This window comes from Lagenorhynchus albirostris, chromosome 10, assembly GCF_949774975.1.
Source record: "Lagenorhynchus albirostris chromosome 10, mLagAlb1.1, whole genome shotgun sequence".
NCBI classification, from domain to species: domain Eukaryota; kingdom Metazoa; phylum Chordata; class Mammalia; order Artiodactyla; family Delphinidae; genus Lagenorhynchus; species Lagenorhynchus albirostris.
The window spans coordinates 9,347,205-9,374,564 of NC_083104.1; the positions used below are offsets into that span (position 1 = coordinate 9,347,205).

Here is a 27,360-nt window from a genome sequence, read left to right on the forward strand (position 1 = left end):
CTATTTCTTTTCTGTTTTGTTCCTATTGCATCCCAGTTCTAAGGAAAGTGCCTGGCACATAACTAAATGAAGTAATGTGTGGAGGACATACCAAGCCAAGGCCCCTGTCTGGGCCTCCCTTTATTCATCGTCAGAATTCATCTTCAGCCCCATCTTCAGGGGCTTGGAGTACGTAATTCCTATTCTATGATTCCTCCAGCTCTGGGCACTGGAGGAGACGAAGTTTCACATATTACGGGGACTGCCACATCTTCTACTTAGTATACTGATATTATCCAATGTAAAGCAAACCTCACAGTATGGACAAATAGACTTAAATGGAGCCTTGGGTTGGAAAAAATAATATTACCCACCGGCACAAGTGAATATTAAGAAAATGACAGAACTGTCACTTTTTTATTCCTTCTGCAGTTCCATTTAAGTGCATAAAATATTCTGATCCAATTAGATTTGACAAAGCCCACCAGAAACAAATAAACGTATCAGGAAGACAATGAAGGTTTATTCCACTGCTGTTAATAACACACCTCAGCATAAGTCTTTATTTTACATTTACATATTGTTTCTTTATGAAGTGCTCTCTAATAAGGAAACTATTCACTATTCGAAAACAATTCTGGAAATAAACTGATTCTAGAGCCAGATCTTTGAACCTTTATATCAGAAGGTGTTAAACCAAATTTTTTAAAAAAAAAAAAGAATGAAGCATTTCAATTTTACTACTCTTGCTAAAATATTAATAGTGCTTTTAATAGTAAGATTTTAGTAAGAGCAATTTTCTACTTTTAACACAATAAATTATTTAAAATGTTTCTTTCCTCTTTAGCAGATTCTTAACATCTATTTTGTGTGCTTTATAATATTCCTAAATAACAGTATGGTAGTCCATATGTAATTTATATATTATATATATACACATATACAAATATATATATATGTATAGCCACAAGCATATACTGATATATCTTTATCTACCTACATATATAGAGAAAGAGAAAGAGAAAGAGAGAGGAGAAATTGAGAATGCTAAAACATACTTCTACTCTTTGGGATTTCTAGTATAAAGTCTTTATAAACCATCCTCTTACCTGGAATAATAAAAACCAAATGGCCTAACTGGCTTTCCTGCTGCTCTTGTCACCTATAACTCAGCCTCAGTCTCCAAACCACCGAGAGAAACCAGATCATATCACTTCCCTACTTAAAAACCTTACATGACTTCCCACTGTACTTTGAAGGAAGTACAAACTCTTCCTCCCAGGGCCCAAGATTCACTGGCAGACCACTGACCTTGTCACCTGTCCTTCTGTCTCCTGTTCACCTTCCACTATCCCAGTGGCTCCTTTCAGCTCTCAGGACACAGCAGGGTCCCCTCTCCTTAAGAGTGCTCTCTGTTGCTTTCCGTTCCTTCTATCAAGTCCGTTCTGTCCCCAGATTAGTATGCCTGGCTCCTTTTCACCCCTGTGCCAAGTCAACTGTCACCTCCTCAGAGAGATTTGCCTTCCAATCCAAAATATCCCTCGGTATCAGATCACCCTATTTTACCTTCCATACAGCACCTACGGTAGCTCTTTATTTATCTGCTGCTTTACTGCTGTCTCCTGCACTTGAATGCTGTGTTCCCAACGAGCAGAAATCTACTCCCTCCTGTTCAAGGTTGAACCCTCAGTATTTAGAATCCTGCTTGAAACACAGTAGACATTCAATGCATGTATATATTGGGTGAATGGATGAATCAATGAATATTGATTCATTGTCATGAATGAATCATAAGTCATATCATTAATTTTCTTATTGCTCATTTCCTTATTTAAGAAATGGGAGGGGCTCCCCTGGTGGTGCAGTGGCTGAGAATCTGCCTGCCTATGCAGGGGACACGGGTTCGAGTCCTGGTCTGGGAGGATCCCACATGCCGCGGAGCAACTAGGCCCGTGAGCCACAACTACTGAGCCTGCGCATCTGGAGCCTTTGTTCCGCAACAAGAGAGGCCGCGATAGTGAGAGGCCCGCGCACCGCGATGAAGAGTGGCCCCCGCTTGCCACAACTGGAGAAAGCCCTCGCACAGAAACGAAGACCCAACACAGCATAAATAAATTAATTAATTAATAAACTCCTACCCCCAACATTTAAAAAAAAAAAAAGAAAGAAATGGGAATTCAAGAAACACACACCTTTAACTTTGTTGGGAACACGGAATGAGCTGATTTAAGTAAATTTTCCATGGGAAGGCTGACACACGCTATGTATACAATAGATGTTGGTTCTTCCCCTTTTCTCCCCAAGGGATGCGTAATTTGCTTAAAGACGCATATTTGAAAAATCATCCTAAGACACAACAGAGCACACGAATCCTCAGAATCAGAGGAACCACAACCTTGACCTTTTCCCAGAGCATTTCTGACAGCTTGTTGGTTAACCTCTCACTAGTAAAGGCTGCTCATCCTGCCTCTTTTCCCACTTAAACATCTACAAAAACCTCTAACCCTACATGAACTTCCTACCAGAAAATAATCCAGTCACCCTAATTTAGTCTAGAGGGTCTTTACATTGGACTGTATTGTTGGCCCGTACATGGCATAGTCTCCTTGAAAGCCCCCAGCCTCTCTGATCACTGGCTTTCTCCCAAATCAGGGGCCGCTTCACGACGGTCTGACTAAGAACATGCTGGTCCCTGCTGGTACTGTCTTCCTTCAAGACTGAACTCACATATAGACAGTCAATGACCTTTCCCAGTTCCCCCAGGTCGAGTCAGATTGCTGGTACCACCCATCATGGGAATTGGTCACCTGCATATCAATTTCTCCTCCCACTTGCAGTTAAACAAGGTGGCAAATACCTTTCCTTGGAAGCAATCAGGTGACAGATTCTTTGTCAAAAGCAGCGTCTATGCCTCTGAGACACACTTAATCAAACTCACCGGGTTCACAGGACCGCCATGGTGTGAAATACTAATTTCTAATTAGCAAAATGCTTTGACCTCTGATGTGCATCCACACCCTCAGTGCTTTCTGCAGCTCACAGCAGGGCGGTCTGCACAGCTGCAGCAGACGCTGGGCCCAGTTACACTGAGAATCTTGCCTCCAAATTCTCTAAGAGCCTTGCGTAGGCAGCTTGTGGGGTCAATAGCCCCGTTAACAGATATGACTCCTTTTCTCTCCCTGACACAGCTTCCTGATACCAAATCATATTGAGGGCTCAGTCACAGTGATAACAATTATTCTGAATCCTTCAAACAACCCTGCTAGCTGGTTATTATTCTCCCTTTCTCAACCGAGGAATCCGAGGTCCAGAGAGGCCATAGAAGTTGCTCAAGGCCTTGTAGCCATTATTTGACAAATCGAGGATTCAAATCTGAGTCCATCTTACTAGCTGCCTACCATGTGCATCAAATCAAAGGATGACTTTGAACTTGCTTTGACAGGTGTAAACATGGATGCGTCCCAGCATGCAGCCCGATGCCCTCACTCACACGCGCTTGCACACCTCCCATTTCCGTAACCATTCTGGACTCGAATATAAACACTTCCGTTTTAAAATGTGTCGCCTTTTAACAATGTGTTTTTAAATTTCCATAGGTAAGCACTTACTTGACTGTTGTATTAATTATATGCAGCTCAGTCTTAGAGCCCTTTGATAAATAAGGGTTATGAGCCATCGTTTCTCAAAGTGTGGTCCGCAGCTCATCTACCTCAGAGTTACCTCTAGCACAGAATAATGCTGTTCCCAGTGAATCAGAATTTCGGAGGTGGGGGGCGGCCTTCTGTAATCTCCATCTCAACTCTCATCCCATTCATTCAGCCCCAGCAGCATTCGGGGTGATGTGAACGTCGGGCAAAGATTGGATTTCTAAGCTCTACATTTAACATCTCCTATCCCCGACTAACAGTTAAGTCTGTAATACTCACAATGAATCCCTAATCCCGGAGCGCAAGCAAGGGAAGAAAAATAACCTTTAGTGACCATCATTTTGCTAGGTAGCTCTTTAGTTAACCTTGCAACCCACTGGTGAGTTGACTATTACGGGGCCAATTTCATACTTCGAAGTTCAGAGCTGTGAAGTCATTATTAACACAGCTCTAAACCCAAAGGCCAATTTAATTCCAACTGCTTTGAGGTTTGCTTATATATAACTCACTTTCTCTGCTATTAGCGGGGAGGTTGGTCCTTCCGTTTTCCATACACCACTCCTTGTGACTTCTGTTATGTTGCTCGAAATGTGCATTTTCACCAGCTGGAACCTGGGAAACACATTGCAGGGGCAGGAGAACAACCCAATTCTGCTACCTTGAGGGGTCTGGCTGAGTTTTGCATACTTGGTTTTCATTTCTGCCACTTAGGTAGGTAATTCCGGGCATCTGTGCTACCCAGTTAACCTCTGTGATGGATGACACTGTCTCCCCCACTTCCTCTGTGATTCCCAACAGCTCTGACAACGAAGCTCTGCACACGGGAGACCTTCAGTAAACGTTCTTGACTAATGATGGCATCTGTGTCTGACAAGCCCAGTAGCCATTGTGTACTGCAAATGAACGGGCTGGGTCCAAACTAAGAAAAGCGCCCAGTCCTTTATCCCAGAGGTCTGCTCCTGGGGTCATATACATTTCCCGAGCAGCAAAATAAGGATAAGGGATAGAGTTAGGTAACATTTAGGCGAATCTAAAGATCTTTTCAGCCAATTTTTGTTTTCCTTTTTACTCACAGACAGGCAGTATGCAACAGTGGTTATGAGGGCAGACTATGAAACCAGAATTCCTGGGTGTATTTACTACCTCCACTAATTACCTGCATAACCTTGACCAACAGTGTTGTTGGAGACCTTGGGTTCCTCATCTGTAAAATGGGAATAACAGTAGTACCCATCTAATAAGTTATCTGTGACAGTTAAACAAGTTAGCACATAGCATAGTGACGGGCATACAGCAGGTCATGAGAATGTCACCGATGACTAGTTATTGTTGATCAAAGATCTGTTGCGAAGGCCCTATGTGGTAGACACGGAGGCAGCTCCTTTGCAGGGATTATCACAGAAACTCTGTGAAGGAGGTAATTATAGAGGTGTAGTCCGTTATGCACTCATACCTCCTTGGCCCACTTCAGTGGTCCCCTTGTGGAGAGCCCCAGTACACGTCAATTACTCCTCCAACAAGCTGAACATGACATTCTTTGTCATCCTGCCTGATGGTGTTTTCTGGCCACTGGTAGGTGGGAATGCTGGGGAGACAGTGTCCATGGAGCATCCCTCAACCTGTGAGTCGCGGGTGCTATAGGTAAGTCCCCCAGCTTCCTTGCCACGATTCTAAGGATGTCCTAGACACCCTCTCGGAGTCTCCAGGCACCCACAGCGATAACCTGTCTGTAAACACACTCTGTCCTGCCCCCCCTTCCCTTTCATTGCCTTCCTCACCTACCCTCTTACGTGTTTGCTTTGATCGTCTCCCCAGTGCTTGCATCCAAACCCTTGTCCCACTATCTGCCTTTGGGGAAATGGAGACTAGGACAGTACTGCTGTCCCCACTTTACAGGAGGGCCACTGAGGCCCAGAGAGGTTAACTGCATGCCAGAGGCCATACTCTCTTCTCCTCCAAGACGTAATTGTCCTCTGGTCCTTAGCATATGACTTTAATATCATAAAGTCAGGGTTACAGTGCTCTGGGGACATTAAGTAGAATCAGTTGGGAATTAGGGAAGATTGTGCAGAGAGAGTGACATTGGATCTGCTCCTGCAAAGACATATAGGCAACTGCACGCCTGGGGGAGGCGGGCGGAGACAGGACTGAAAAGCAGTCATATACACAGGAATGACCTTGTGAACTGTTAAAATATTTACTAAAATCCCCTCACGCGAGTTGGTGAATAGGACTGCCCCCTCCCTCCAGGACTCCCCACTGCTCTGCAACCCCACCCGTCCCCCGGGACACCCTGGGTCTGTCCATGATACAACAACTTATGGGGTAACACAGCAGAATGCTGCCAGGACTCTGGTCCAACAATGGCTGGTGACTCTGACTGGTTCGTCCCCAGACTTTACTTGTTACTAAATATTTGCAATAAATATTCTTGGCAAAAGGAGGGGCACGAGCAAAGTTATTTACAGATTAAATCCCATGGTTCTTCCTCTCCCCTTGCTTTTCAAGGTCCCATTCATCACACAGCTAAAAAATAAATGTCTATGTGATACGCTGGCCAAGATAAATTTTTTTTCTTTTCCAAGATAAATGTTTAATGCCATGAGCAATTACCCAGTCAGAACCTTCCCCATAGCATGACAGCTGATGAAACAGAGCCCAGCACTTAGCTGTGAAGACTTCCACCTAAGATGGCAGAAACATATGGTGTTTCAACAGGTCAGCAACTCCCCAGATTTCCCACCAGTTGGCCTGAAAAACACAAAGCCTGCAAATTCACGGTTACTGAAAAGCGCTCTCAGTGTGAGGTTCGGTGACCTGAGCAAAGGAAAATGACTGCAAGGGAAGTACCAGCACAACAGATTAACAAAGACGGCCAAGTTCATGTTTAAAGTTGGACAGCTGTATTTTTCACATTAAGGAAGTCACCTTTTCTGACACTTCGAACTTGCTTGCTCTTCCGGGGGGGAAAAGAACAAAGACTCCTGATTAAAGACTAACACTTCCTTCGGAAGGTAACAACTGGACATCAGAGCCCCTTTTATACCATGCTCTAGCTTAGAAATTGATATGTACGAAAGTCTCCTGAATATATTTGTATGTCATTTCACTTTTTAATTGGAAGATACGGGCTTTACAGGGAGGAAGGGAAGTTAGCAATCCCATGAGAAATGGCTGCAAGAAGGGGATCCCAAAACTGTCAAATTACATTTCAAAAGGCATCTTTTAGAAAGGAACCTAGGACGATTTTTCTTAGTGGTGATCACAGTGAAGAGGAAGAAAACAGAAATAATAAAGACACACAACTCAGAAACAAACATTCAAAAACAGAGGCAGGCTAACAGCAGCCCCAAAGCTTTGGCCTCTGTGGAGGGTTCCTTCTTAAACAAGTTACCTAACACAGCTAAATCTGTTACCTCTGGCCACATACATGGGGTGCCTTCTGAAAATAATCATCTTGGATAGTAATCGGTCTTCACTGATTCATTCTGAAAGCCAGCTGGCATCTGCGAGTTAAAAAGGTAAGATGGGGCTTCCCTGGTGGCGCAGTGGTTGAGAGTCCGCCTGCCGATGCAGGGGACACGGGTTCGTGCCCCGGTCCAGGAAGATCCCACATGCCGCGGAGTGGCTGGGCCTGTCAGCCATGGCCGCTGAGCCTGCGCGTCCAGAGCCTGTGCTCCGCAACGGGAGAGGCCACAACAGTGAGAGGCCCGCGTACCGCAAAAAAAAAAAAAAAAAAAAAGGTAAGATGTCTGAAGTACACACCAGAGTTAAGAAGGGTGGTTAACGCTTCCTTAGTCTCTGTCTGCAGAAGACTTCCTGTCCCCTCTTAGCCCTCTCTCTGGGTGAGGTTAGGATCTGAGTCTCTGGGGGATGCACTGTTTTGGGAAGTTGGGCATCTTACTAGGTTAAATGCATTTTATAAACGAACTTTACCAAGGTGCTTCTGCCCATTCCAATAATAACCTTTCTAAACTGCAGCTACACAGCTCTCTCAACTAAAGTTGGTTCTGTAAGGCCAACTGGCCCGAGGCAGGGGAACGCAATCAGACTCACAGGTTGCATCAGACCGAAACTTTCCGGACCACCCAGTTCCAGAAACTGACCTGGAGACTTTCCACCCGGCCCAGCCTTCCCGCCTTTAGAGGGGCGGGACTAACGGTCCCCCAGGATACCCGAAAAGACCACCAAATAAGGAAAACCCTGCGCCCTCCCGGATTCGCCACACCCCTTTCCCTTCTTCCGCTATAAATTCTGCCCAAACCGTCGCCCGGGCGCGACTTCTCTGGCCCCTTTCTCTCGGACCAGTGAACCTCGCCCGGGAGCGTTCCCAAATAAAGCTTGTTTAAACTCTCCTCCGTTTCTCAGTGCCCTTCCTTACATTTGGTGCCGAAACCCGGGAGGGGTACCAAGCCCCGCGGGTTACCGCGCGGGCCGCTCCTCCCCTCCCCCAGGAGACAACCAGGGGACCTCTACTCATCCACCCGATCCGGCAGAAAACGGGGTAAGTCCCCCTCCCTTGTTCCCTCCGACCCTCAGAGTCCCTGCCCATCGGACTCCCTGTCCTTAATCGCGGCCGGCCGCGTCAGGGACTCCTCCGTCCTCTCTCCGGGCCTCGGGCAACTGTGGAGACGTCCCAATCTCCTGACCGCTCTCCGACCTGCCGTGAATTGGAGACGGAGACCAGGGACGCCTCTCTCCCTCTCCACTGCACTCAGGGACAGACTGGGGGTCATGGCAACCTCACAATCGAAACCAGATTCTAAGACGCCCCTGGGGTGCCTCCTAGCCAATTTTACAGCCCTCGGTTTCTCCCAAGATCTCCGTCCCCGATGGCTTATTTTCTATTCCACTGTGGCCTGGCCCCAGTATCTTCTAGACAATCAATCCAAATGGCCTCCTGAAGGGACTTTCGATTTTAACATCCTCCGTGATCTAGATAATTACTGCCACAGGACGGGCAAATGGTCCGAGGTCCAGGCCTTCTGGTATTTACGCTCCTGCCCTTCCCTCTGCGTCGACTGTTCCACTTCCCAGATCCTTCTTGCCAAACAGACATCGCCTGCATCCAAGCCCCTAATTTCCTTTGACGATGACCCCTCTCCACTAGCCGACCCACCCGAATCTCTCGCCTCTCCCCACTCCAGAGCTCCTCTCCAACCTCCACCCTACACTGAAGCGGTCACTCCTCCTCCCGAACCCGCTCCGGCCCCTCCAACCGCTCCCCCGCCTCCCTCAACGGTTTCTCCTCCCACGCCCCTTGCTTTGCCAATTAGTGCACAAACACGCTCTCAGGACTCCCAAGATACAAATCTCCTCTGCCCTCTGAGGGAGGTAGCAGGAGCGGAAGGATTAGTTAGAGTTCATGTTCAAATAGAAAAGCGATTAGGCTCCTTTTCTGCCGACCCTTCCCGTTACATCAAAGAATTTCGCTACCTCTCTCAACCTTACGATCTAACCTGGCACGATATCTTTGTGATCCTATCTTCTACTCTGACCCCTGACGAGGGGGGAAGAATTCAAACTGCTGCCCGAAACCATGCAGATCAGGTTCACCTTACCGACAACTCCATGCCTGTCGGAGCGACAGCCGTACCTGGCACCGATCCAGGCTGGACTTATCAGGATGGCCAAGATGGCCGCCGTAAACGCGACTTCATGGTCCAATGCCTCCTGGCTGGCATGCAGGCTGCCGCTCATAAGGTAGTCAATTTTGAAAAACTAAAAGAGATAACCCAAGAACCTAACGAAAATCCAGCTATCTTTCTCAGTCGCCTTACAGAGGCCTTGACTCTCTACACCCGGCTGGATCCTGACACCCCGGCAGGGGCAACGGTCCTAGCCACCCATTTTATTACCCAATCAGCCCCGGACATCCGAAGGAAATTAAAAGGGGCAGTAGACGGCCCTCAAACCCCTATTCGAGATCTGGTAAAGATGGCCTTTAAAGTCTACAATGGCCGTGAGGATTTGGCAGAATCCAGCCGACAGGCTCGGATGCACCGGAAGGTGGCCCTCCAAACCCAAGCTCTTGTAGCCGCCCTAAGGCCGGCCATCTCCCATGGATCACAGCATCCACGGGGTCCGCAAAGGGCAACCCCGCCGGGGGCCTGCTTCAAATGCGGAAAAGAAGGCCCCTGGGCTCGCCAATGTCCCAATCCCCGACCTCCTTCTAAGCCCTGTCCCAGCTGCGGGCTAATGGGCCACTGGAAGAGTGACTGCCCTACGACTGGCCCTCCCTCAGCGTCTCCACGCGGGGGGCAGGCCGACCCAACGGCATTACCACTCGAAGTGCTGGGATTGGCTGACGACTGACGGCGCCCGGACTCGAAGACCCCCATCACCCTCACCGAGCCCAGGGTAATGCTACAGGTAGCGGGTAAGTCCATCTCATTTCTGGTGGACACGGGGGCTACCTGTTCGGTCCTGCCTACCTATTCCGGGCCAGTTTCTCCTTCCCAGATCTCGGTCATGGGTATTGATGGCAAACCATCCTTCCCACTCCAGACCGGTCCACTTCCATGTCATAACGAAGGACTCCCTTTTACTCCTTCCTTCTTAGTCATACCATCCTGCCCAGTTCCTTTGCTAGGCCAAGATGTCCTTTTCCCACTTAGGGGCCTCCCTCCAGCTGGTTAGACTTGACCCTAAGATCCCCTCCTCCCAACTCCTGCTTTCTCTTCTCCACCTGTCTCTAGAACCCTCCCCCCTCCTATTCCCCTCTTCCAATCACACCAAACCCAATCAATCCCCAAGACTGGGATACTTCTAAGCCCATAATAGCAACACATCATTCCCCCGTCCTCATCCGCCTAAAGGACCCCTCCAAATTTCCATGAAGGCCCCAATTTCCCATCTCTGAGACTCACCTTAGGGGCCTACAACCTATTATCACCAGACTTCTAAACCAGGGACTCCTCATCCCCACGGACTCTCCCTGCAACATCCCCATCCTGCCTGTTCGCAAGGCCTCTGGGGATTGCCTGGTCCAGGACCTCCGACTAATCAATGAGGCGATAATTCTCCTCCACCCAGTAGTACCAAACCCATACACTTTGCTCTCCCATATTCCCCCGTCCACCACCCATTTTACGGTCCTTGATCTCAAAGATGCCTTCTTTTCTATCCCCCTACACCCTGATTCCTACTTCCTTTTTGCTTTCACCTGGACAGATCCAGATACCCAGGCTTCCCGCCAGCTCACCTGGATGGTTCTTCCCCAGGGCTTCCGCGACAGCCCCCACCTCTTTGGCCAGGCTCCGGCGCAGGACCTCGCTTCCTGCCCTCTCACCCCCAGTATAGTCCTCCAATACGTGGATTCTCTCCGATGCTTAAAAGAAGAACTCCAACGCAGGCAACGACAATCCACCTCCCCAATTCCCGACTGGTGGCGGTCCACCCTCTATACCTGGCTAACACCAACCTTAGGCCCCTTAATTCTCATCTGTATCTTGTTCATGCTTGCTCCCTGTTTTCTTAGGTTCCTTCGCAGGCGCATGGAGGAAGTCTCTCGGGTGGCCACAAACCAAATGCTCCTCGGCCCTTACACCTTGCTTCCTACAGAACCCCCCACTGGTCTCCCCTAAGCCTCCGACCTCTGGTCGCCCGACTCCCCTTTCGGCGCCCCCATTCAGCATGAAGTAGCCAGAGATCAGAACGCCGCCCCATTACACCAAAGATGTCGGGATGTAAGGCCAACTGGCCCGAGGCAGGGGAATGCAATCAGGCTCACAGGTTGCATCAGACCAAAACTTTCCGGACCACCCAGTTCCAGAAACTGACCTGGGGACCTTCCACCTGGCCCAGCTTCCCGCCTTTCGAGGGGCGGGACTAATGGTCCCAAGACTGCCAACGATACCCGAAAAGACCACCAAATAAGGAATACCTTGCGCCCTCCCGGATTCACCACACCCCTTTCCCTTCTTCCCCTATAAATTCTGCCCAGACCTTCACCCGGGCGCGACTTCTCTGGCCCCTTTCTCTCGGACCAGTGAACCTCGCCCGGGAGCGTTCCCAAATAAAGCTTGTTTAAGTTCTCCTCTGTTTCTTGGTGCCGTTCCTTACAGGTTCCAGAGAAGACATCCAAGGTTGGAATATTTTACTACTGTGCAATTTCATTCGTAAGCATCAGTTTGGGGCCTAACACTTGCTGGGCCCTGGAGGGTCCAGTGCCTCTGAGAACTTCATGGAGGTGGTTAAAGAAACACAGCTGCCATAGGAGAGGGGCGGTCCCACTCGAGAGGAAAAGGAAAAGAAAATGATGCCTTCCCAAGGAAGCTGGAATGAACAAGCCGGGGCCCGTGTTCAGTCCAGGGTACAGATGTGACCAGATACAGAAAGGTCAGGAAGCATGTGACAGGAGCACAGGGTGAGGGGTGAGACAAAGGCCCCCGGGGGAGAAGGCAGAATGGGGGAAGAAGGCCCACCCTGATCTGGAGGAAGGGGAGAGGGGTGGAGATGTTTGGCACCAACAAATAACAGGTCATTTCAGGTGTTAAGAAAAGCACTAACAAAAATAAGAGCAGTACTGGCAAACATTTTTGTACCACCATCATCCTAAGCACTTTTTCATGTACTTAATTCTCACAACAGTCCTATGGGAGAGGTACCCCTATGGGTCCCATTTTACAGATAAAGCAAGTGAGGCAAAATAAGTGAGGTGTAGCAAGTTTAGTGGTAGCGCTAGAAAGTGGTGGAGCTTGGGATGTAAAAGGAGGCAGCCTGCCTCCATAGCCCATGCTTTTTAACACTGTGTCACAGTACCTCTTCGTCGATGACCGATGTCAGCAGATACCTGTTAATATTGACCTACTACTTCCTCTCCACTTTTTAGAAAGGAAAATTAAGGCGGAGAAAGCAGATGTGACTCTGGAAAGGTCACACAGAAGAATCACTGGTAATTTGTGTTTACAAATAATCCTCTCAGCCATTTTAGCTTCACTTGTCTGTAAAAACAAAGTTAAATATAGAGCTGGGGCCCATAAAAGAAGGCACTCCCTAAATCTTGAATACTCTATTATCACAGTGCTCACAACTGGTTGTTCCTAATAAGACGCTTGGCAGTGAAATTTGCAAGGCATCCAGGAAATCTTCAATAGTTTTGCTACAATCTTGCCAGCTAAGGACTACAAAACAGATCAGTTAGTCTTCTGCAGACAGTCCCCTGAAGCGGGATGGTACTCATTTGCGTGACAATAACAGTGATGAGAGAAGAGCTATTGGTCCCACCGCTCCTTGCCAGACTCCTGACATTCTAATCCGGCACTCTTGATTGAATCCTGTAAACTGGCCTTTACAGCCAAGGTGATCTATACTATTTTTAAAAATTAATTTATTTTTGGCTGCGTTGGATCTTCGTTGTTGCGCACGGGCTTTCTCTAGTTGCGGCGAGCGGGGGCTACCCTTGGTTGCGGTGCGTGGGCTTCTCATTGCGGTGGCTTCTCGTTGCAGAGCACGGGCTCTGCGCACGCGGGCTCAGTAGTTGTGGAGCGTGGGCTTAGCTGCTCCACGGCATGTGGGATCTTCCCGGCCCAGGGCTTGAACCCATGTCTCCTGCATTGGTAGGCAGATTCTTAACCACTGCACCACCAGGGAAGCCCGTGATCTATACTTTTAATGGAAAAAAAAATAACTATCAGGAAATAAACGCACAAATCATGTAACTGACTATTTACCAACTTCGATGGGAGCTTCTTATTGAAGCATAAATGATTTCAGGGCAATTTCAAACAGCCACTTACCTTTCCAATGCATATCCATCAATGTGTTAAAGCTGGCTTCCAGAGTGTGATTTCAAACGGCAGGCATCATGTTCCCTGCTAAGATAAAGACCCTCGGGTCCTATTCAGCCATTGTGAAGGCTCTGTTGCAATATGGCTGCACGATAAATCAAGAACGCCTTTGTTATTTATGAAAAGTTTCGCCTTCTTGATGTTTTCCCACCGCATCTTTTCTGTCTTCCTTGTTCTCTGCTTGTTACTTCTTCCTCACTGTCATAGCTGGGAGGACTGTTAGTAGGCAATTGAAAACGCCCCCTACACCTGAATCGATGAGTGTTTGTTCAGGAGGTTGTAAGGAATGAACACCTGTTGGCCAGAGAGCTTGTCTGAATGGCGGGCGAGACAATTCCAAGACCTGAGACAAAGAGTGTAGCTGGAAGACCACTCCTCCTAGGCTCCCCTCACTCCATTTTCCGAGAAGGACAGAGATTTCTCGTTGGGCTCCATAATCAATCAAATGAGAGACGGTAACTGTTGGGGTCAGAAACTCATTGAAGCCACTTTTATTCTTAACAATGGGAAATCAGCTGTGCAGCTGTGTAAAGACCAGCCAGAACGTGTTCCCAGGCATGGGAAACACATTCATGAATATGTCCTACTGAGGGCGGGATGGGGACATTGCTCATTCAGATTTACTTTGGAGGGGAGTTTACTACTCTCAACTGCAGGTTTTTTGGAGAAGCTATCTGTAAACAGCATGCTATATCAAATACTGGAAAGTGAAAGATGGCATGAGCAAAACATCCCTAGGAATGGCAGTGCTCACCTGAGAAAACTGGGTGTAGGGTCTTCCAGGTTCAGTAACCAGAAAAATGAACTTTTTCAGACGAAGCCCCCTACTTAGGACAGACCCTGTAATTTAAACAGTGTGATAGCGTCAATTATAGGGCTGACCTGCTTAAGTAATTGGAGTAGTTTAGGATGACATATGCTCGGTGGTTGTGCTCTTTTGGTTCTAAAGGTTGGAGGATAGTAGAAAAGGGAGATAAGTTTGACTTTTCACCTTGGCCTATGACATGTGACCAAGAATGAACCCTGAATGTGGGTAAAAGTGATGCCACCAAGTAGCCTGTCACTTTGTGTCCCAGAACTCCACTGAGGATGGCTCTGCACACAGCCGGTTTATCAGAGACCAAAGATTTCTAACTCTGACTACCTGCTCACAACAGCTTGCCTGCAACCACCCAGCTTAATAGGATCAAGGAAAGTAGAACTGTCTGTACTAATGTGCTTCTACAATCCAAAGAAATTCTTACCCAGGAAGATAAAAGTTACAAATATTTTTCAAGGTTTGTTTTAGGAACTTCCTGAAAATCCATCCATTTGAACAATGTATCACCCCATTCTCAAAAAAAAAAAGAAAAGAAAAGAAAAGAAAAGAAAACATTTCCATCAGGGTAAATAGCTCATTTTCAGGACCAATAATCGCTCAACTGGGTTAAATCCCCTCATCAAACAAGAGTTTCGCAAAAAGACTTGCTTCAAAACCCTCCTTGCCGGATCCACCGATTCTAAACTGTACTATAACAGACTTTGCCCAATTCTGATCAAATCTCCCCCATTAAAAAAAGTCCCTTACTCCAGACAGCCAAACTGTAAAAATATTGGCCCTTGCCCTCCCTCTCCTGAGACTCTACCAAGACTTTCAAGATGGTAGCCCCCTTACTGCAGTGAACTACAAACGTCACTTTGCAATATCAACAGGCAATTTTGGTAGCCATGTCAGGGCGCTGACAGTCAACAACTTGCAAATTCCAAGCTATTTGCTACAATGTTCTACTGCTCTATGACCTTCGATATAGACCAGAGAACGTCAGAACTGGGTATACACCTAAGAGTGGAATTTCTAGTTCATGTGGCAACTGTATGTTTAACTGTTTCAGAAACTGCCAATCTATTCTTTCTCTGCATTTCTGCATTGTCATTTAAAGAGAAATAATGCAATGAGAGCAAAATGCTCAGGACTGTGGAGGCTAAAAGAGGAAAACGTTGGAGGTCAACAGAACTCACCCTTGTAGCTTAGCTAAGCCTCCTGTGGTATTGGCATCACTTCCTCTTCTGTTAATCTTCAATCCCAACCCCTCACTTGAGAAGGATTCTGTCTACTTATCATGAATTTAGAGTTCTTAATTCAGGGTTCTTCCCCAGACTTTTCCAGGTATGTGATTAGAACATTTATCAAACAGATTACCTCAATTAGATACTAAAGATGCTTAAGAAAACTGCATACAATTCTTATCTGTTTACACAAATAACGTTAACTCTCAAGGATGAGACTCAAGGATGTATTTTACAACATGGGGAATATGGGCAATATTTTGCAATAACTGTAAACGGAAAGTGACCTCTAAAACTGTACAAAAATATTTAACTAAAATATGACACTGACAGAGGGGTATTAAAATTTTTAAAAATTAAAAAGAAAAAATTTTAAAAAGAATGTTGAGAATGTAATATGGATTTTATAGGCTTCGTTGAAAAGCAAAGTTATGTAGTACAGAACTGTGGTTAGACAAAATAATCTGCCCCCCTCTAACCCCTCCCCCCAACAAAGATTTCCACATCTTAATTTCTTGACCTGTCAATATGTTACATTACATGGTGAAAGAGACTTTGCAGATGGAATAAGGTTACAGACCTTAAAATAAGGAGATTATCCCGGATTAGCTGGGTGAGCCCCATGTAATCCCACTGGCCCTTCAGAGTGCAGGAGGAAGGCAGAAGAGTCAGTGAGAGATGCAACTGCAATAGAGGAGACAGGAAGCCTTGGAAGCATGAGAGGGACTCGAGGAATGAACGGCAGCCAATGCATCAAAGCGGCCTGGAGAAGCTGGCAGCAGAGAAACAGAGACTTCAGTCCCACAACCACAAGGAACTAAATACTGCCAAGGACCTGGCAGGAAACACATTCTCCCCTAGAGGCTCCAGAAAGAAACAACCCTGTTGGTACCTTGATTTTAGCCCAGTGGGATCCCTATTGGACCTATGACCCACAGAACCACAAGATAAGAAATTTGTGGTGTTTTATGCAACCACGTTTCTGGTAATTATTTTTTTTTTTTAAGATTTTTTTTTTGATGTGGACCATTTTTCAAGTCTTTATTGAATTTGTTACAATACTGCTTCTGTTTTATGGTTTTGGTCTTTTGTCCGTGAGGCACGGGGGATCTTAGCTCCCCAACCAGGGATTAAACCTGCACCCCCGGGGCTTCCCTGGTGGCGCAGTGGTTGAGAGTCCGCCTGCCGATGCAGGGGACGCGGGTTCGTGCCCCGGTCCGGGAAGATCCCACATGCCGCGGAGCAGCTAGGCCCGTGAGCCATGGCCGCTGAGCCTGCGTGTCCGGGGCCTGTGCTCTGCAACGGGAGAGGCCACAACAGGGAGAGGCCCGCGTACTGCAAAAAACAAACAAACAACCAACCAAAAACCTGCAACCCCGGAATTGGAAGGCAAAATCTTAACCACTGGACTGCCAGGGAAGTACCTCTGGTAATTATTTACGGCAGCAAGAAATATGACAAGAAGTATAACCATGAATCTCATATGCTTAGTTATATCGGGGAGAGTACAGCAATTCATTCTCAAAGGGTCCTGGTGAAGTAGCTGTTTTGCTTGACTTGACTTGATTTTAAATACACAAGGGGACTGAGGTTCAAAGATAGTAAATGATTTGCTTTATCTGAGGAGATAGGACTCAAAACTTGTGCTTTCGATGCTGTCCTACCTTATAAGACTATCTCACGGTGGGTTGAAAACACTTCAAATCTGATTCCTGCATTTCCATTTTAACACCATCAGGTCATCCTCAGATTTTTGGCTTCCCAGGGCAAACAGGCAGAGGCTACATAAACTCATCTCTTTCCTTTTCTAATTTTGGAGTGGCAACAACAGGTGAGAATCCCTGTTATAACACTTGAGCTCTCTAAACTCATCCTTCTTATTATTTCTTCCTTCAAATGTATTTTGCCTGAGCCCAAAACACAGTGAGTAATGAAATGCAACAATTTCCCCACAGAACACAGGCGTATATTAATAAACAAGAAGTGATTTGCTGGAACGCCTACACTGCAAACGAGAAATAATGGGGGTTCAGGCTTCTGTAATGCACATGTTTATGAAACCATATTGATAATTATAAATATTATTCATCTTCCAGACGTTCATAGACAGAACACAGTTATACATCACTGGTTACTGGAAGGAATGCTGACAACACAAGGGTGATCTTGGTTTCTTTCATTTTCAGTTTGTTTCAGAATATGTACAAATACACGCCTCCACACAAAAGCATTGTTGACTTCACTAAAGCAGTTCTCTTTTGCAGGCTGTATGTCTTGACCCTTGTAAAAAAACATGCTTACATACTTACGGCTGTTTTGGTTCACTAACACTATTAGTATATTATTGTTGATTGTTAGAAAACAATTCCCAGAGACCATTTATAAAAAGTCAAGCATACGTGGAAACCAAACTAGTGGAGATAAGTCAGAAACTACTCGAAGTCTAGATGAGGTGCATGAAGTGAGATGCCTGTGGGCGTAAGGAATGAGGAGAGGGGGTGGACTTAGCGGGTTGTCAGGCAGTAAGGGATAGTGGGGTCTGTGGTGACATGGAGAACACACACCGCGTCTGAAGTGGGAAGCCTCTACTTAGATCCAGTTAGCTGTAACTGCATGGGACAAAGGCATATTATTGTCTGATCTTCTGATTTTTCAAAAGAAAAGCCAGAAATATAGTTATTCTTATGAAATTTCTTGATTCTTAAAATATTAGCAAGGAATTCAGTTTTTAAACACACCTGCTGTTTGTGTTCTGTTTGAGATCTCTAGTGTCAAGTTGGCTGACAACTGGAAAGCAGTACATACTCTACCGGATTGGTACACGTCCTGTGTAAAATATCACAGATTTAGAGATGCTGACAAACAGAAATAACGTTTGGCACTCTGGTCTCAGGTTAAATGCCATCTTGTCCGAGGGGCTGTCCTTGTCCTGGTTCACAGACCTAGGAACTGGGCAGGACCATGGTTATAAACCAGAGCCCCACGATCCTAAATCCTTTGTTGTTTTGACTCTTTCTCTAACGCAGCATTAAAACCTAGAGAGGCAGGCAGCGGATGCGACCAGTGTTAATGGTGTGATTATGAATCAATTCACTTTCACCAACACAAAAGTAACCACTGACTCCGCCGCTTGATCCCTCAAGAATAATAATCCCACTCCGCGTTCTCCAATAGCCACAGATAGGTTTCTAAACCTAAAGATCGACTGGAACAAAATTAAAACCAATTCTTTTATCCCTTTTCCTCCTTTTTTCCTGACTGGCTTTATCATTCAGAGACCAAAAGAGTCTACCTTGCAGTGTGAGCCAGCTTTCAGACCACTTGTAAAATTCGTAAGAAACTTGTCTGGTAAACCAAGGTCTTGAATGGATCCCTGAATCACATGGAATTGCTGACTGCAGTAGAATTCTGGATACATCTTCTCATCCATTCATGCAACAAGCACTGGGAATTCTGACAAGTCAAAACTGACAAGCCCAGCCCTAAGTAATTTATAACATAATTGAACTGTTGTCTGCTTATCTACTCATCTATTTAATATAAAACAAGCCATTTCTACATGCTAAGTATTACGCTAGGTGCTGCGGTATAAAGAAGAAAAAAGTACAGCTGAGTGCTAGAAACTGACATTTTCAACAGTTATGGATGAGGCGATAAACTAAGGATATTAAATTATTATTATAGTTGCTGTTGTAGCTAACATTTGTTGAATATTTACTATGTGCCAGGCACTGTTTTAAGTATGCTACATCCAGTACTACATTTAATTCTAACAATAACCTTATGAAATTGGTACTATTGTAATCCTGCTTTACAGCTAGTAAGTGGCAGAGCTGAGACTCAGATCCATTTAATCACATCAGCTGCAAACCTGTAGCCCTAATCACTGATAACAAAACTATAAATTATAAGATATGAGCCATTCATTATGATGAACAATAAGGTGATTCCGTAAAAGAAGCCTTCACACTGAAAGAAGCACTAGATTTTGACAACTTACGTATTTTTCTCTTTGTCAACATTGATTATGTCTATCCATTACCCCATATCTCACGCAGTGCATTGAAAATTAGGAGTGTGATTAGACTTCTAAAACATTTTTACTGTTGCAATTTTGAAACAATAGAGTGATTAGTAGTTTTATGGGCATGGAAAATAAATCTTGATTTGGGGAGAGATAATTGGATTAAACAGTAATTGCTGCAATCAACCGTACTTTTTATGTCTTTAAACGCCCGTGAAAGCCTAAATTCTAACCGGGGTGAAAGATTCAATATTTAACAAAATCACAACTCTTAAAATTAACTTTTTATCACCTCAGTTTAATGAAATCTGAGAAAATTCTGCTTATTGAGGGTAGGCTGACATTTTATTTCCCCCAATTTGCGCACATTAAAACAATTTTTTTTTCATTTTGGATTGCTGTAGTGAATGAGATAGTAGATAGCAAAGTTACCACACTTAAAAGTCGCCTTCATTCATTGATAAGGGAACAATCCAGAGGGGCTATAAATGGCTTCCAGTAAAGGTTTCCTAGCTCAAAGGATGTCACCTCCACCTAGTTTCCCTAAGCTTTGCCTCATTTTCCCTGGAGCTCCTGGCTCTGTGGCCTCCAAATGGCTCCCTGGGGCTCCTGAGGGCCACACCCACCTCCAATAGGAGGTGTTGGATTGGCTGGCAGATTTCCAGTGGTTCATCCTGATTGGACAGTTTACTGCCCATCATCACTATGGCTACGGTGATTGGCTTAGGCTAAATCAGGTGTGGGCCCTGGACTTGGGAACTACGCCCGGCAGACCGCATGGCTAAAAGAAGCTTGGGCGCTCTTCCCAGAGGGAAGAAGTGTGCTGTGGCTGCTTTCTGTAGAAAATGTCTACCATTAAAAAGAGTTCATGCTAATTTTACATGTCTTTATATATTAACAACAACAACAAGCCCAAATGGCTGCTGTGTTCCAGATATTAGTTCTAGTAGGTACATGAAACAATAATTAAAACATAGATTCTTTTAGGAGTTTTCAGTCCCTAGGTAGAAAGTCAGTTCAACAGGGAACAAATCACTTATAAAGCCCCCCACACCTCAGAAGATCACAAAGTTGGACTAGCCTACATACGGGCAGGTGACAGAGGTGCCAATAAAGGGTAAGTGATATTTATTCAAACTTCCACTTAAGACAGTGTGCAGTTCACTGTAGGAAGCTGCCCATTAAGAGTAGCTTTTTTTTTTTTAACTTTAATCAACAATGTGGGATTTTAAAGAACGTCAGTTATTTGAAAAAGGAACATTTTAAGTGTATCTAAATTTCCTACTAATTGCAAATAACTGAAAGATGACAGAAGTCACCTTTGTTTCTAATATGCAAATGTATATGTTTATTCACATTATAAATTTATAATTTTTTAAACTATCTATGTTTCATTTCTTGTTTTTCCCAAAATATTCCCCATCCCAATTTTTAAACAGGACTGCATTATTCATTTTAAAATATTTTTTTTCCTCTTCTCCATCTTGGGAACTATTACTTATCCTTCAAATTCCAGTTCAAATGTAAGTCAGTGCCTTAAATCAGAACCTATCTAAATGCTGTAAATGCAATTTATCAATTACAGAGCCCTGATCCTATTCTGGGAACTCCAAGGGCAGGGACGTGCCCCTCGTTTCTCCCAGCATCTCCAGGAGCTCCATCCTTTCTGACACCCTGCAGACGAGCAATAGATAGGGTTGCATTATCCCTTTGCCTGCTTCCCTGCCGGGAAAAATGTTTTCTGGAATCTCTGCATCATACTGTACAAACCTGAGAGAATAAAATCAGGGTTCTTTCTGTAGGGGTGGTTAAGTGGGAGAGTGAATGGCTTTGCTCTTAAGGATTTCCTTCTGATGAATTCTTGTTGGTGCAGAAATATTGTAGTAGCAAACCATGTGGTCACGTGTTAGCCTGAGAGGAGACAGGGCCTACAGCTATTACTCCGCCAGTGAGGGCTCAGGGTGCATTCTGTAACAGACAGTGCACTCCTAGGCATCTAAATTCCAGAGGATTGGGTACAGAATGGCAAGCAGTCTGGTCTATAGCCCTGGGATTATAAGACTCTAAAACCTTGACTTCTTAGCTAAGAAACTCACTTGCAATTACTGACCACAGAGAAAGCTCTCCAGGAAATTCCATTTGCTAGAGATGATCTAACTGGGGATAGAAAGAGTACCCCCAAGTCTGTAAATGAGAAGTACACTTGTCACTTGACATACTTTGTTTTATTTCATTGACTAGGAGAAAGCAAACCTACAAAACTAAGTTTGCCCCAAATTCACTCTCACAGAACTTTTAAGTGAATCAGAATTATTAGAGCAAAAGTAATATCTTGAGCACGGTGATGCTGGAGGGACAGGATACCAACCACTGGACAGGCTACGGGCTATGGCCCGGGTCTTCAGTGAGAAGGGTGGAGTGCCCTCTGAGCACTGCATTCACCTCCATTTTAGTCTTCTCTTACTGATTCAAATTGGACTTTACAGTATCTTAAGGAGACCATGAAAGGCATTAACATGGTAACCTATTCCCAAGGCCACTTACCACAGTGGTCACCCTCTGAATTAACCCAGCCCTTCACGGGTCTAAAACTGTCCCTGTTCCTGGCTCAGCCATTTGTACCTTTAAGGTGCATGCTATCCTGAGCATCAATTACTGGGTTCAGCTGAGGATTCGTGGTCCTGTCTGCTCTTCCTGCCGTACCACTCTCAGCATGACAAAGTAGAATCAGAAATGTTCCTGTTTAGTGCGAAGTCAAGCTTTCATCTCTGGTCTAGCTTCCGTAAACAAAAACAAAAGTCCCAAGTATTTGTGGTCGGCCCAACTTGCCAGGCAAATGAAACAGGATCTTTTAAATTCGGTGCTATTTAGAGTAGTTAGACCGGCACTGTGTCATTTTCTATGAGGTTTTTCAAGGCCTTGGGTTCTCTGCTATTACAGTTTCTCTCTCTCTCTTTCTCTAATGCATTTCAAGGCCCGTTATAGATTAACAACTTACTTTTTTTTTTTATAACTATGACCCGAAACTCTTTTCTGAGTTTCAGATTTATATCTGTTTCATTTAGGCTTTCATATATTTGGGAAGACTCAACTGGGATTCTCAATTTTTCTCCTCCCATTCCCAGGAGTCTCCCTAATCTCTTCTTATAGCCTCCAAACGGCCTCAAGCTATACACGTGGGATTCTTATTTTTCCTTCAAACCCAGTATTATTTTCCCTTTAATCCCAGTACTGAACCCATCACTAAATTATGTTATTCTTCCTATAAGATATATATGTAATTACAGATGTACATATACATATATATGTGTGTGTGTGTGTGTGTGTGTGTGTGTGTGTGTGTGTTTCCACTCATTTCATTACATCTCCACTATTACCACACTCTCTAAGCTAGTGGTTCTCAAAGTAAATACCATCAGCATAACACAGGGACTCCTTTGAAAGGCAAATATTTGGGCCTCCTTCCACTCCCAGATGTTCTGAATCAGAAACTCTGGGGGTGGGCCCAGCAATATGTGTTTTTACAAGCCTTCCAGATGGTTATGTTGCACACTGAAGTTTGAGAACCCCTTCTCTAAGCCATTCTATTTCAGCTCGACAACTGCAGTGCACTCTTAATTGGTCTTTCCACTCCCATGCTTGCCCTTTGCTATATTACCTTCTCAGTAGACAAAATAATTTTTATTCCTAATTCTGATCCAGTCACTCCCTTGCTTAATACTTCTCTATGGCTTTGAAGCGCACTCAGAATAAAATTTTAGAAATATTTACCATTGCCTACAAGGACTGCCTGCTCTGGCTCTTACCTACTGCCCTAACTTCTCCTCCCCATCCCCTCCCTTAGCTATACCATAGAGTCTCCGCCTGCTGACCTGCTCCGTGGATCACTCTTTCTTCCCCCATCATCTGCTCTTCATCCAATAGGCCCCTCTCCACCTCCATTATTCCTTCTCCCACCCTGCCTCTTACCACACTTGGGAATTTTCACACAAATATCTCTTGTTTACCATGTAACTCTGCCCTAGATGTTCAATTACATGCAAACAGGGACCATGTTTATTTCGATTTCCACTGTGTACATACTGCCTCCCACAGTGCTTATCACATGACAGGTGCTTTCAAACAAACAAAAAACCCTGCTTGTTGAATGGCTAATAAGATACAATTCGTATAAAGCTTAAAATACAAACCAAACAGAATAATCTTCCTGTCAGCTCACTGGGATGGTGATACAGATACAAGCAGAGCCACGCAGGACAATGTACAAAGGAGGTAAACATCCTGTCATGGCTTCATCAACCCCCCCTTTATGCACAATCCTTCCTTCTAAAAATCATGACCCAAGCTCTACTGCCCCCAAGACATCAATTTTGCATTCTACTCTCAAAAAGCCCTGATCTCAATCATTTCCAAAGTGCCTCCTAAGGTGTACACCAATAAAGGCTAATGGCATAATTTCCAGGTTTGGAAGAGACATTAGAAGGACTTTTCTGGGATAGGGCCTGTGATGGTTCTTTGTATGTGTCAACCTGATGAGGCCACGGGGGTGCCCCAGTATTTGGTTATATGTTATACAGGGTCTGTCTGTGAGGGAGTTTCTGGATGAGATACACATTTGACTTGGTGACCGAGTAAAGCAGTTGCTCACCAGTGTATGTGTGCCTCAGATAATCTGAGGGGCTGAGCAGAATTAAAGTCTGAATATGAGAGAATCCTCTTTCTCTCTGCCTATCTTTGACCTGGGACATCGGTCTTCTGCTGCCTTCACACTCAGACTGGAGCCATTAACTCTCCTGGGTCTCCAGCTTGCCAAATGCAGATCTTGGAACTTCTCAGCCTTCATAAGAATTGTGAGCCAATTTCTTATAATCAATCAATCTATCTATCTATCTATCTATCTTATTGGTTCTATTTCTCTGGAGAACACATAATAATGCAGGGCCCTGGCGGACACAAGAAAATGGTGTTTGTATATATTACTATTTCAAAGTAGATCTGTGGACCTTGGCAAGCCCGACCTGATTTATAAGCCTTACCCAATATACCTGTCCACAATATCCCCGGTGAATGTCATACTCAAGCTTGACGCCACATCAAAGGACCTGCTGTAGAACTTCTTGAAGTGTAAATGGTCCAGCACATCTCAGCAGAAGAGGCCCTGCAGCACCCCTGCTGCTCTGACTTCTGCCATCACCCCCAGGCTCCAGGACCTCAGCCACCAGGCTCAGGCCTGGCCTATTTAAGTTCCCTCCCAGGAGGGGAAGACAAGCAGGGGATGCACGGTGTGCTGAGCTCCAGCTGTGCTGGGCCCAGCCAGGGTGGAGGTACCCTAGCCCGTGTGTTCTTTATTCCCTGGGAAGACTGGGTATATTCATTTAAACTAACCATTAATTTCAAATAGGGCATTGTAAGTATTATTAGAAGCATATTATTGAATGTTGAACCCAAAATATTAAAAAAGTGGGAAAAAAAAAAGGGGGTTGGAAAGCTGTCAGCTAACACCTAGGCAGGCATATTCCCAACAGAACCACTTCAGGGGGATGTAAATGCTAATCACACAAGGCCACTCCATTATGATGGTGCAACAAGGTCTCTCTGCCATCATGTGTGAAATTAGACAGAAACAAGGATGCTCTGCAACCACAAAAATAACTCAACATCTCCCTTTTCCAGTTCACATAAGTGTCTACTGTTTTTTTGTTAGTGACAATTCTTGCCCAGCTCTTGTCGTCCCACCTCCTAGATCAAAATCACCAAGACACTGAGTTATCAAATTGTCTCTACTGCCTAAGATGACCTAACCCCAAACTGATCCCTGCTTCCTGAAACCTTCTTAGAAACACCCAACTCAGCCCAAACTCTACAGTGAATCCCATCTGAACTCCTACATCCTGAAGAAGCTTTGGTAGCAGGCGCTTGTTTTTCATGCAACGAGTTAAAGAAACCTAACTGTGTTTGACTACAGATGACTTCCTAATGGGCTCTGACTACTGAACTTTGATATAACCTTGCACAAGGAAGTGCTTGCTCACTCAAGGTCATGCTTTACAGAAAGAAGGAGTGGTTATGGAAATTAACACTGATGTTACCCAGAGATTCTCAGTATAAGCCAAAGTGACTCAGTAAAAAAAACAAAAAAAAACCCAAAAAACAAAAAACACCAGCAAATAAGGAAGGAAGGAAGGAGAGAAGGGAAAAATAATTTGACCAAGATTAAGATCTCCTCAAAGTATTAAGGTATGAGCTGGTAACTTGTCTGTAAAGCAATCAGAGACTCAGATTACACGAGACGATTCACACAGTTGCCGAGTATAACGTCAGGCATGGATTCCACACACATTTCCTATCCGCGCCATCATCACTGCTACCACTGCTGTATTATTATTGGTCATCAGTCCCTGCTGATGCCTGTAACAAGTTGAATGTTCACTTGCGGATGCTCACAAACATACAGACGAGAAACGTCTGCCTCAGGGAGCATATTACAAGCCTGTTCATTCATCACAAAAGCAAAGGAAGAGGAACAAGCAAAACTCACATTGAGCTGCAGTTCATCTGTCCACTGTCCGATCAGGCGGTAACCAGGGTTGCTGGTGTTTGTGGTCTGGTACTGGAAGATGTCGTAACGCCCAGGGGCGTCCCCATTCTTGTTAAACATGACTGGGGTGCCTGCGCTGCCTGGTGAAGACAAGACAAAGACAGATTTTAGAGTTAAACGAGTTTCCTTCTATCTCTTCCTTCCCGGGTAATGGTCTGGAGACCTGGTGATGAGCAAGGTAGCTAGGAGGTAGCCTTGCTGTTTAATAGGTTCCACCAAGATGCCCCCACCATTCACGATGGTCTGCGAATGCTAATTATGGAAGGTGGGAAGACAACCTGTTTCCCCCTTTGAACAGCTCAATTTTTTAATATCTTAAAATATTTTATTCTACTTTGTCCTCTCTTTTAAGGAATAACAATCAAATGCGCTATTTTCAAGAGAAAATATTAAGCTTTGTTGTTGTTATTATTATTTTAGTGTCCATCAAACACTAAATTGTGGTCAATAAAGAATCATTTCAAGAAATAATAAATACATTTAAAAGATGAACTACAAGAGAATCAAAAAACAAGCTCAAAAGTTCACTTACATACATAGTTGAATACTCATTGCATTTAAAAAATATTTCTGGTGGATTATTTCTAATTTGCTTTAAACGATAACCAGTCTTAAATGCTTAGCAGTTTGCCTGGTGAATGCTTCATAAACAATGGATTCTTGCTCAATTTTCTATTTGGGTCTTATTTAAAATGTCTATCTTAAGATAAAACCAACGTTTTGGCACAATTAGACACTGAAGTCAATTTAAAAAGATGAATGCATGTTTTGAAAAAAATATATAATTCAAAGTTGGATATGAGTGAAAAGTCTCTTAATCTTAATCGTGTGGAACAAGTGGCAAACCATATACAAAGAATGGCAGATGTGAGTTTTGTTTACTTTCAGCAATACAGCAGTTACAAAAGAACCACCAAAAGTTTTTCACTGAGTGGTATTTCTCTGTTGATCTTTAAGAAACAGGAAAAATACCACTGGCTTCAGCATATGTGACTACTGTCTGCTCTTCCTATAAGTTAATACTAGATCAATATTCCCAGCAGAAAACAGTGTATTTCTTGTCATTTACAAGGAAGTTTACAGATCAGTTACAGGCTGAAACAGAATCATGAGAAGAGAAGACCATTTTGCTATTTTTAGGGGAGGGTTGGGGTAAGTCTTAGGTAATGAGCATGAAGCACTTTTGATAATTCTTATTAAAAATGTCAGCTTCTGATGGTGGCAGAACTCTACATCTGGCTAGCAGTCATTAGCTTCTGCAGAATTTGGGCCAAT

The 27,360-nt window shown here is 44.7% G+C and overlaps 1 protein-coding gene across 4 annotated transcripts in view; it reads right to left on the reverse strand.

Annotated features, from left to right (window-relative positions):
* The window catches only part of GRM7 (glutamate metabotropic receptor 7), an 817,821-nt gene that overhangs the window by 219,288 nt on the left and 571,173 nt on the right, over positions 1 to 27,360 (reverse strand). For all 4 annotated transcript variants that reach the window (XR_009543110.1, XR_009543109.1, XM_060163876.1 and 1 more), the window contains exon 7: positions 26,026 to 26,165. Coding sequence is in view for 2 of the 4 variants with exons in the window: in XM_060163876.1 (XP_060019859.1) it covers positions 26,026 to 26,165 (140 nt within the window). In the remaining 2 variants the exon portion in view is untranslated. The remainder of the gene's footprint in view (positions 1 to 26,025; positions 26,166 to 27,360) is intronic.